The 12863-nt window shown below is 38.7% G+C and overlaps 1 protein-coding gene across 1 annotated transcript; it reads right to left on the bottom strand.

Moving 5' to 3' along the window:
* Positions 1–4266: 4266 nt before the first annotated feature.
* LOC311103271 (uncharacterized protein) lies at positions 4267–7228 on the bottom strand (the record flags this gene model as incomplete). The annotated part of the gene is made up of 1 exon (XM_084144803.1): positions 4267–7228. A coding segment is annotated over one exon (414 nt), but the record flags the coding sequence as incomplete, so codon positions are not given.
* Positions 7229–12863: the final 5635 nt, after the last annotated feature.

Raw genomic sequence — 12863 nt, 5'->3', positions numbered from 1 at the left:
TTGAGAAGTAATGGAGCTACTTTGTGGAGTAATGTCCCTGCTGCCGCTTTGTGGAGTAATGGAACTGCTGCTGCTTTGTGTGTTAATTACATTTTACATTTTAGTAATTTAGCAGACGCTCTTATCCAGAGCGACTTACAGGAGCAATTAGGGTTAAGTGCCTTGCTCAAGGGCACATCGACAGATTTTTCACCTAGTCGAAGGTCGAGTCATGCGTCCTCTGAAACATGACCTGCCAAGCCGCGCTTCTTAACACCAACTCGCTTAACCCGGAAGCCAGCTGCACCAATGTGTCGGAGGATACACCGTTCAACTGACGACCCAAGTCAGCCTGCAGGCGCCCAGCCCGCCACAAGGAGTTGCTAGAGCACGATGAGCCAAGTAAAGCCCCCCCGAGCCAAACCCTCCCCTAACCAGGACGACGCTGGGCCAATTGTGCGCCGCCCTATGGAACTCCCGGTCACGGCCGGTTGTGACACAGGCTGGGATCGAACCCCAGGCTGAAGTGACAGCTGAAGTGACAGCCTGGGATCGAACGCCAGGCTGAAGTGACGATGCAACACTGCGATGCAGTGCCTTAGACCGCTGCGCCACTCGGGAGACCCCCTGACTGGTTTCCTGATCCACACCCCTCCCTTTTTTGTAAAGGTATCTGTGACCAACAGATGCATATCTGTATTCCCAGTCATATGAAATCCATAGATTAGGGCCTAATTTATTTATTTAAATTGACTGATTTCCTTATATGAACTGTAACTCAGTAAAATCTATTAAATTATTGCATGTTGAGTTTATATTTTTGTTCAGTTTATATAGACTGTGTGTGGGCCTACACACCTCACACTTTAATCTGCTTTGTGTGTCAGACCGGGTTTAAATGCCTTCCGTTTCATTTTTAGTTATTTATTTATCTGTATTTATTTATTTTACTGCTCCAGTGTTATTATTAATGCTTGGATACCCTTATCTACTATTACGTACTGATTTATTTGTTATTCTTTATTCTGGTGCACATTGCGCAGAACACTGGAATAATTATCACTGTGAATTATCAATGAATTATCACTGCAAATTATCACTTTGAATTATCGTTGAATTATCACTGCAAATTATCACTGAATTATCACTAGGAATTATCACTTTGAATTATCATTGAATTATCACTGTGAATCATAGTAATGTTTGTTTATGTGTCAATTATCCCTTAAGGGATGGGTTGCCCACAGGCGATTTGACACCAAAATAACATTTCATTCATTCATTCATTCTGTTGTTGTTTGTTACACCTGTGGTCAGTAGAAGTTCCAACACTTTCCAACGTGTCACAGGAGGCTGCTGTGGGGAGAACGGCTCATAATAATGTCTGGAACGGCGCAAATGGAATGGCATCAAACACCTGGAAACCATGGAAACCATGCATTTGATACCATTCCACTAATTTTGCTCCTGTAGGTTTTAACTCCAACCCTGTTCCTGGAGAGCTACCCTCCTGTAGGTTTTAACTCCAACCCTGTTCCTGGAGAGCAACCCTTGTAGGTTTTAACTCCAACCCTGTTCCTGGAGAGCAACCCCTGTAGGTTTAAACTCCAACCCTGTTCATGGAGAGCTACCCTCCTGTAGGTTTTAACTCCAACCCTGTTCCTGGAGAGCAACCCCTGTAGGTTTTAACTCCAACCCTGTTCCTGGAGAGCAACCCCTGTAGGTTTTAACTCCAACCCTGTTCCTGGAGAGCAACCCCTGTAGGTTTTAACTCCAACCCTGTTCCTGGAGAGCAACCCCTGTAGGTTTAAACTCCAACCCTGTTCCTGGAGAGCTACCCTCCTGTAGGTTTTAACTCCAACCCTGTTCCTGGAGAGCAACCCCTGTAGGTTTTAACTCCAACCCTGTTCCTGGAGAGCTACCCTCCTGTAGATTTTAACTCCAACCCTGTTCCTGGAGAGCAACCCCTGTAGGTTTTAACTCCAACCCTGTTCCTGGAGAGCAACCCCTGTAGGTTTTAACTACAACCCTGTTCCTGGAGAGCCACCCTCCTGTAGGTTTCAACTCCAACCCTGTTCCTGGAGAGCTACCCTCCTGTAGGTTTTAACTCCAACCCTGTTCCTGGAGAGCAACCCTCCTGTAGGTTTTAACTCCAACCCTGTTCCTGGAGAGCAACCCTCCTGTAGGTTTTAAATCCAACCCTGTTCATGGAGAGCTACCCTCCTGTAGGTTTTAACTCCAACCCTATTCTATCTCACCTGATTCTAATAATTAGCTGGTTGATAAACTGAATCAGGTGAGGGTTGGAGAGCCCTGTCTACACTTACACGTACAGATGTAGGATCTTATTTGAACACCCTGTTGCAGGAGAACTTTCCTGCAATGTAAGAAATGTAAAACTTGTAGTGTATTTGTGGTTTAAAAAGGCTTCATAAGTTTGAAATTACAAAGTGGAAATTACAGACTTGATTTTCACTTATGAAAAATGTAGGCCTATCAATCCCTACAAAAATGTCCATTAACTATAATCCCACATAATCATTTACATTTCCTGTTGCTGCATGATTATTTCCCTGCTGTAGCAAACTGGCTCAAATTAAGATCCTACATCTGTGGTAGCCTAACATATTTTGCAACATGCTTTGTTTTGCGCCTCCAAGTTGCTAAGAAGTACAATCGTGAAAACGGAATATGAGGGACATAGCTGTGTGCATCGTTTTTCTCTTGATCATCTTTGGTGGCTAATAAGATAAGATAAGAGAGCGATGATACTCCCGCCAGCAGCTACAGAGTCCGGGCCCCTTCTGTTTGACGTCACAGGGGTGCAAAACTGACAAATCTCTGCGCCGCGCGCACTGACTGTGTGGCTCTCCTCTCATTGCACCCAAACGCGCGCCGGTCGATGTCTCCTCCGCTCCTCCGAATCGAATTCTGAGACTAGAACTACATCAAACATCAGCGTCAAACTCTGTAGTCCTTACTGTCGGTTCTAGAAGACTTTACCGTTATTTTGCATTCCCTCTCTCTCTCTTTTTTTGAAAGTTGGATTATGAGCGCAGTCTGTTCGCCAGGATATAGTCCGTTTACCAGCGGTTCCTCTGAAGATGACCCGTGATAGGAAACAGCGAAAGGAGGTCGATGCTGCCAAAGGTAGGCTATCCCACTAGTGAGAGGAGATCGATGCTGCCAAATGTAGGCTAGCCCACTAAACTACCCTGTTGTAACTATAATGTGAGAGTGTGCTTTTTAAATTGTAATGCTGCCGTTTGGAAATTATAGCCTAATGGCGATAATGGTCGTTTTACAGTACGTTTTACGCGTGGTGGTTATGGGCTTTGTACGTTTTATTTTGAGTAGCTACGTGCATTACAAAAACTTCGAGATTATGTTGCAATAACATTTAGCTTCACTAAAAATTATTTATTCTCAGCTCAAAGGGTCACAGTGTTTCACTGACAACACATCTGTTTTACGCAATGCCTGGTTTATTGCGTTATATTTATTTAATGTCGACACAGAGAGAGAGAGATAGAGAGAGCGAGAGATAGAGAGAGAGAGAGAGAGAGAGAGAGAGAGAGAGAGAGAGAGAGGGGGGGGGTTCTTAGGGCTTTGACATTATTGGCATTTTGCTGCTGACTGCTGGAACCCTCAGCTGGCAGTGGGCTCTGCCCCCTTGCCTTCTGGGGACATGGGATTATGATGTAGCCTGGGGGTGTCCACCTGAGAAATAGAGTGAAACAAAATTCTCAGCCTGCAGTGGTAGCCTGTACTCTGGCTAAATATTACTGCTGTAATAATTAGTGTTGTTGGGTTGAATGTATGGGAGGAAAGGATACTTGTTGAAACAAGGCTGTCTATAATAGTTTTTAAAGTTACATTTTTGGTCAACTGAGGAGGATTATTGTGTAGGCTTTGTTCTGACATAGACTTTATAACTGTCCTTTCCAACTATATGTAGGCAAGCATTTGTCACTAAATAGGAGGAATGCAACACGTTTTTATTATAAAACGTGCTAATCATATAGAGTATTTAAAAAGAAAATATAAAATATTTCATAAGAAGTTGTATAAAACGTATCTGCTATATTTATTAGAAACTCAGATTATAAAGTTAAAACAAACAATATTACCAGCTGTTTGATACTGGTTATGCTGTGGATAGATGAATGTGAGATGTGTGTATATATATATATATATATATACATATATATATATATATATATATATATATATATATATATATATATATATATATATATATATATATATATATATATATATATATCATTCTTTATGAGTGTGTAAATAGGGCTGGGCGCTGAATTTACCTAATGCATAGGCCTAACCATATTTTCCAGTTTCGCTTCACTTGTTCGTGCTACAATGGACAATGTCTATTATTGTAATTGTAGCCTACAGAATAGTGTTTACTTTTCTGTTTTCACACTCTTTGACAGCAGTATCTGTTCCAGAAAATGTTAAATATTTGTTGGCGCTTATCAGCGCAATTAGCTGTTGCACGACTCGAGTCCCTGGCATGAGCTGGAGGCGAGTGAAAGCGCGAGAGTGCACGTTGATCCATAATCGATCAGAAGTTCAGAACCTTCTAGAAATCTCTGTCAGTTCAAACCACAATCTTAAGGCTACAGAGTATATATTATTTTCATGAATCAATATTTGCCTAACAAAGTGACTGTGGTTGATTGTTTTCTGTGTATTTTCTATTAGCTATTGGGTTGCTGACTGTCAGTAGGCTGGTTTCCATTGACCCAGGTTTATTCAACAAAAGCAATGTCGCAAAAAAATAATTGCGACATGTGTATGATTAATGGAAATGGCAGATATAAGATAACTTTTCTAAAGATCGACAACATTTTCATCCTTTTGATGGGTGGATTTTAATTTTTTCGAACTTTCTTTTATTGTGACAAATGATTAAGGAAACTGTTTTTCGAATAAATTAATATTGACGAATAATTTTGAAGGTACGTGAGGAACGTGATGTCATTGAGTTAATATAAAGCTCCGGTCCACATTTAATTCTAAATGTCTGACTTTGGTCATTCACAAACTTCCTTCACTGGGCTCGGTGTTTTCTCTGCTTCTTTCAAGGCTGATCCTGCATCTCTAAATTCTGCCTCCACACACCTTATCCTACTGTCCCTGGGTCTTCCTGGTTTCATTTTCCCCTGTGGGTTCCAAGTTAGAGCTTGACTAGTCGTGGTGGGTGGTTTCCCTGTGGGCTCCAGGTTATAGCTTGACTAGTCGTTGTGGTGGGTAGTTTCCCTGTGGGTTCCAGGATAGAGTTTCACTAGTCATGGTGGTGGGTGGTTCCCCTGTGGGTTCCAGGTTAGAGCTTAACTAGTTGTCTTGGTTTCCCTGGGGGTTCCAGGTTATAGCTTGACTAGTTGTGGTGAGGGTCAAATGTATGCCAAGGTTTTGTCCTGTGGTGGTTTTCTGTTGGGACCAGCAGGACCACTGTATGCCCAGGTTTTGTCCTGTGGTGGTTTCCTGTTGGGACCAGCAGGACCACTGTATGCCCAGGTTTTATCCTGTGGTGTTTTCCTGTTGGGACCAGAGGATCCACTGTATGCCAATGTTTTATCCTGTGGTGGTTTCCTGTTGGGACCAGAGGGCCCAAGGTATGCCGAAGTTTTGTCCTTTGGTGGTTTCCTTCATTATCCAGTCTGACTTTCAAGAATGCCTGACTTGCTTCACCTCCTTTTACATTTTAGTAAATGCTCTTATTCAGAGCGACTTACAGGATGAACTAGGGTTAAGTGCCTTGCTCAAGAGAACATCGACAGATTTTTCACCTAGTCGGCTCAGGGATTTGAACCAGCAACCTTTCGGTTACTGGACCAACACTCTTAACTGCTAGGCTTCCTGCCACCCTTTAATGGTTAGCAAGTTTCACCATTCAACTATTTCAGATCTACAGGAGTGCAAGCTTCACCATTCAACTATTTCAGATCTACAGGAGTGCAAGTTTCACCATTCAACTATTTCAGATCTACAGGAGTGCAAGCTTCACCATTCAACTATTTCAGATCTACGGAGTGCAAGTTTCACCATTCAACTATTTCAGATCTACAGGAGTGCAAGCTTCACCATTCAACTATTTCAGATCTACAGGAGTGCAAGTTTCACCATTCAACTATTTCAGATCTACAGGAGTGCAAGCTTCACCATTCAACTATTTCAGATCTACAGGAGTGCAAGTTTCACCATTCAACTATTTCAGATCTACAGGAGTGCAAGCTTCACCATTCAACTATTTCAGATCTACAGGAGTGCAAGCTTCACCATTCAACTATTTCAGATCTACAGGAGTGCAAGTTTCACCATTCAACTATTTCAGATCTACAGGAGTGCAAGCTTCACCATTCAACTATTTCAGATCTACAGGAGTGCAAGTTCCACCATGGCACAGATCGTGGAGATATGTTGGCAAATGAGAATTATTAGAATATGGCAAATATGAGTCAATTATTGCATTGTATCCATGCTGGCTTCCACAGGCTACCTGAGACATGAAACAGAGAGGTGAGAGGGCATACAGTCTGTCGCCATTTTATTAATGCACAATTTGCCTAAATGGGTAATGGAAACACTTCAACCACTACATTTTTATTTGACACTGTAGGTTTTTGCAAAATAGTTTCTATTTTTTTAGGTGTGACTTCATTACGTCCAGCTGTTTATATCGACACAAGATAGTTAAATGGAAACGCACCGTAGCAGGCAATAGTTGCATTTATTTTCTATACAAACTTTCCAAATGTCGACCAAAAAAATCACTGAACAATTTAAAAATAGCTAGTGAAAATGCTTATCAGGTTATTGCACCTGCTGGACACTTCAGCTTCTTCTTCAGCTTCTGCTTCTTCAGCTTCTTCTTCTTCAGCTTCTTCTTCTTCAGCTTCTGCTTCTTCAGCTTCTTCAGCTTCTGCTTCTTCAGCTTCTTCTTCTTCAGCTTCTGCTTCTTCAGCTTCTGCTTCTTTTTCAGCTTCTTCTTCAGCTTCTTCTTCTGCTTCTTCAGCTTCTTCAGCTTCTGCTTCTTCAGCTTCTTCTTCTTCAGCTTCTGCTTCTTCAGCTTCTTCTTCTTCAGCTTCTGCTTCTTCAGCTTCTGCTTCTTTTTCAGCTTCTTCTTCTTCTTCTTCTTCTTCTTCTTCTTCTTCTTCTTCTTCTTCTTCTTCTTCTTCTTCTTCTGCTTCTTCAGCTTCTGCTTCTTCAATAGGTAATATATTCATGAGCTTTAATAGGTCAACTTTTCATGTCTTTAAGGTAATGTGTTCATTGAGGCTTTGTTAGGTAAACTCAGGTAATCACTGTAAGGTATTCATTGCCACCACTATACCACATATGTTGTGTGTGGCGTCAGAGATGTACGTTCCTGTTTTAAACAGCTGCATGACCATGATGTACACAAGTTCGCTCCATGAATTAGTGATGGGGAAACTGAATATTGTAATATGGTCTAATTACAAACATAACCCCCCTGAATCCTACAGTATTTCAATGCATGAAAAGCAGACTGTGTAATGGACATACTGTGGACTATGCATAGAGAGAGAAAGAGAGAGAGAGCTCTATTTTCATGTCATCCAACAAATGTAAACACCTGGAGTTTGCTATTGGTCGAATAGAGCTCTTTGACCACACCTACCAGTAGTGGGTTTGGATTCTAAATTAGAATGCATGAGCAGAAAATAACCCAATACCATTGGTCGAACAGAGCTCTTTGACCTCGCCTACCAGTAGTGGATTTGGATTCTAAATTGGAATGCACGAGCAGAAAAGAACCCCATACCTACTGTAAAATATGGTGGTGGATCTTTTATGTTATGGGGCTATTTGGCTTCCACTGGTCCTGAGTCCCTTGTTAAGGTCAACGGCATCATAAACTTTATCCAGTACCAGGACACTTTAGCCAAAAACCTGGTTGCCTCTGCCAGGAGGCTGATATTTGGCCGCAAGTGGATCTTCCAGCAAGAGAATAACCCCAAGCACACATCAAAATCCACAAAGAAATGTTTAATTGACCACAAAATCAACATTTTGCAACGGCCATCTCAGTCTCCGGACTTGAACCCCATTGAAAACCTGTGGTTTGAATTGAAGAGGGCAGTCCATAAAGGCAGTCAAAGGATATCTAGGATCTGGAAGGATTTTGCATGGAGGAATGGTCTAAGATCACTCTTTATTTTATATATATATATATATACATATATATATATATATATTTTTTTCTTCTGGGGGGATGGATCAGCTTAATATTGCAGATAGATTGCATCTTCTATCAATGTAATTGTCTGCATCACTTCCAATCCCCCATGTTTATTTTTATTTTTTATATATATATTCCCCTTTATTACTTTTCAACCCCACCATCCTTTCCCTACTTGGAGTAAATTAGTGAACAACAACGCCCAGGCCTCTACTTCCGGTCTATACTTACTATCTACACCTTATGGACAGAGTTAATTTTACAATAATTCTATATCTATATATATATATATATATATATATATATATATATTTATTTTTTTGCTCCTGAACTTCTTCTACTCTCAACCTCTCCGATCATTTTCATGATGTCCATCCGGTTTGCTTCTAAATGCCATATCTTTCTAACTGTGCTCTTTCCCAAAAGCTCCCAACATACAACCTATATACTTATTATGGACACAGTATGCTTACATTATTAGCTATCTTTGTTATTATTTGTTGTTATTTGTTATTAGTCCCATCCTTCAACTCTATTCAATACCTCCCATCTATCTCTTAACACCATCCATATAGGATTTCTATTTGCCATATATATTTCAACCGTACTGTGATGTTTTACAAAAGTTCTGAACCTTTCTATTCTCATTGCTTCTACAGATTGTGAATTTAAAATAAACATTTTTGCTAAAAGTATTATTATATTATTGATTGATTGACTATGACTTTTCAGATCACCCAGTAATGCTATCTGCAAGGTTAGTTCCAGGTAAATATTGCAATCCTTTAGCCATTCCTGGACCTGTGTCCAAAAACAAGCTACAAATGGACAGAACCAAAACAAATGATCTAATGATTCTATCTCTTCACAGCAAAATCTGCAGAGCTGGGAAGATTGTATCCCCCATATAAATAACATTCTATTGGTAGCAAGAATTTTATATAATAATTTAAATTGAAAGATTCTAATTTTTGAATCCGGTGTCGTTTTGCGTGTCAGTTCATAAACACTATGCCATGGGATCGGTACGTCAAAGATCTCTTCCCAACTATTTTGCAATCTATATGGGACGGCTGTCAATCCTTTGGTCCTTAAGTGAAACTGATATACTTTTTTATTTATCACAGTTTTCCTTAACCAATTATGTTCTTTAATGCAAGGCCGACAGACAAGTTCCTTACTTTCTCCCCCTTCAACTTTCCTCTTCCACTTTTGCGGTAAGGCTGCAATTATTTGGTTGTAATTTTGGGTAGAGCAGACATTTCCATATGTTTTTGTTAGCTGCATGTGCGACATAACTCCACCAGTCCTACCGATGATATCATTTACGAAGAGTATACCTTTTTTAAACATTCTGTCAAAAAATAAAGGTTTTTTGTCAATTAGTATATTTGAATTTAACCACAATATTTGTTGCATTATTTGTTCTGTCGTTTCTGGAGGATTAAATTGAAATTGCAACCAACTTTCTATGGCTTGTTTTAGAAATAGTGACATTTGGGAGATTATTTCCTTTTCAAATAACTGAAAGTGAGAGGTTGTAATCTGAATAAAGGGAAAAAGGCCTTTCTTGAACAGTGGGTGAGACAATCTTACTAATTTGCTTGAGAACCAGTTCGGATTTAAGTATAACTTTTGGATGACTGAAGATTTTAGTGATAGGTCTAATGCTTTAATATTTAATAATTTCTGTCCTCCGAATTCATATTCATTATATAAATATGCTCTTTTAATTTTGTCTGGCTTGCCGTTCCAAATAAAATTGAATATTTTTTTCTCATATAATTTAAAAAACTGTTTGCTAGGCGTAGGCAAGACCATAAGCAAATAGGTAAACTGGGATAATACTAAAGAGTTAATCAGGGTGATTTTTCCACAAATTGACAGGTATTTTCCTTTCCATGGTAGTAAGATCTTATCTATTTTTGCTAACTTTCTATTAAAATTTATTGAAGTGAGATCATTTATTTCCTTTGGGATATGTATTCCGAGTATATCTACATCACCATCAGACCATTTTATTGGTAAACTACATGGTAATGTAAAAATTGTATTTTTTAGTGATCCAATACGTAATATAGTACATTTGTCATAATTTGGTTTTAATCCAGAGAGGTTAGAAAATGTATCTAGATCCTCTATGAGGCTGTGGAGGGATTCTAGTTGTGGATCTAAAAGAAAACATGAATCATCTGCGTACAATGACACCTTTGTTTTTAAGCCCTGTATTTCTAATCCTCTGATATTATTATTGGATCTGATTTTAATAGCTAACATCTCAATGGCCACAATAAATAGATATGCCGATAGTGGACAACCTTGTTTCACTCCTCTTGACAGTTTAAAACTTTCTGAGAAATAGCCATTATTTACTATTTTACACCTAGGGTTACTATACATGATTTTGACCCATTTTATAAGAGATTCTCCAAAATTGAAATGCTCCAGGCATTTATATATAAATTCCAGTCGAACTTTATCAAATGCCTTTTCGAAGTCTGCTATGAATAGCAGGCCTGGTTTCCCATATTTTCCATAGTGTTCTATTGTTTCCAATACTTGCCTTATATTATCTCCAATGTATCTTCCATGTAAAAAACCTGTCTGATTAGAATGAATAATATCCGACAACACCTTTTTAATTCTATGCGCTATACATTTTGCTAGGATTTTTGCATCACAACACTGAAGTGTAAGTGGCCTCCAATTTTGTAAATGGACTGGATCTTTATATTTTCCACTTGTATCCTGTTTCAGTAATAATGAGATCAGACCTTCTTCTTGAGTGTCAGATAATCTACCATTTACATAGGAGTGGTTAAAACATGCTAATAACGGTCCTCTTAGTATATCAAAAAAGGTTTGGTATACCTCGATTGGTATGCCATCCAACCCTGGAGTTTTCCCGGACTTAAAGTCTTTAATTGCATCCAGAAGTTCCTCCTCTGTAATTTCACCTTCACATGAGTCTTTCTGTGTGGCTGTTAATTTGACATTATCAATAGAAAAAAAATCTCTACAATTAGCTTCAGTTAGAGGAGATGGAGGCGACTGAAAAGAAAACATATGCTTAAAATACTTTGTTTCTTCCTTCAAAATATCATTAGGTGAATTATGGGTGACTCCGTCAATTGTAACCAGTTTCATTAAGTTATTTTTGGTAGCATTCCTATGTTGAAGATTAAAAAAGAATTTTGTGCATTTTTCCCCATATTCCATCCAGTTTGCTTTATTTTTATAATATATTACACTTGATCTTTCTTGAATAAGTTTTTCCATTTCTTTTTGTTTTTCCTCTAATTTATTCTGAGCCTCTATGTTACAGTTTTTATTGCCATCTATCTGTTCTGTTAGACTTTCTATTTCCTTTCTTAGTATAAACTCTTTTGACCTAAATTGCTTTTGTTTTCGAGATGAGTACTGAATTGCATGGCCTCTAAAGGCACATTTAAAGGTGTCCCATACAATAAGGGGATTCGCTGTACCTATGTTATGTTGGAAAAAGTCAGTTATAAATTCCTTTGTTCTAATTATAAATAAATGATCATCTAATAGGCTTTGATTAAATTTCCAATATCCTCGCCCACGTGGAAATTCAGTCAGAGTAATGTATATGCCTATTATATGATGGTCCGACCGCATTCTGTCCCCTATCAACACTTTTTTTTTTACTTTTGGTGCCAACGAGAATGAGATAAGAAAGAAGTCAAGACGACTAGCTTGATTCAGTCTCCGCCATGTATATCTCACTAGATCAGCATATTTAAGCCTCCATATATCTACTAGTTCTAATGTATCCATGACATTCACAATTTCCTTAAGAGCATGTGGGTGATTGTTTGTGGTGTGATTTCCTTTTCGGTCCATTGAGCTATTTAAAACAGTATTATAATCCCCCACCATAATAATATTGTCTTGAGTTGCTTGCAGGCTTGATAATTTATTATATATATTGTCAAAGAATTGTGGATCATCATTATTTGGTCCGTAAAGGTTAATGAGCCATATCTGTTTATGGTCCAATACCATATTTACAATAATCCATCTACCTTGCGTATCTATTTGGACAATTTGCACATTCGGATCGAAATTACTATTAATTAATATCATCACCCCTTTTGAATTTCTTTGCCCATGGGAGAAGTATATTTCCCCCCCCCATTCTTTTTTCCACGCTACTTCATCTCGAATTGTTGAATGAGTTTCCTGTATACAATAGATATTATATTCCTTCTCTTTGAGCCATGTAAATATTGTTCTTCTTTTGTTATTATCAGCTAAGCCATTACAATTATAACTGGCTATACTTATTTCACCATACACCATAATGAGATACAAGTTTCAAGTCTATTTATCATTATATATGTTTGTAAATTTACCAATAAATTTACAACCTGTGGCAAAATCCTTCCATTGAAAACCTGTGGTTTGAATTGAAGAGGGCAGTCCATAAAGGCAGTCAAAGGATATCTAGGATCTGGAAGGATTTTGCATGGAGGAATGGTCTAAGATCACTCTTAATGTGTTCTCCAACTCATAAAACATTTTAGAAAAAGTCTGTGTGCCGTTATCCTCGCAAGGTGATGTTTTGAAAACAGGGCTGTCGATAATTTTGACCCCTACCTTTTTGAGACATGGACTGTTCTCCATACTC

The sequence above is a fragment of the Coregonus lavaretus genome (assembly GCF_964263955.1).
Source record: "Coregonus lavaretus genome assembly, chromosome: 28".
NCBI classification, from domain to species: domain Eukaryota; kingdom Metazoa; phylum Chordata; class Actinopteri; order Salmoniformes; family Salmonidae; genus Coregonus; species Coregonus lavaretus.
Note: the sequence above shows the minus strand (reverse complement) of the source record. Positions and strands in the feature narration are given on the sequence as shown.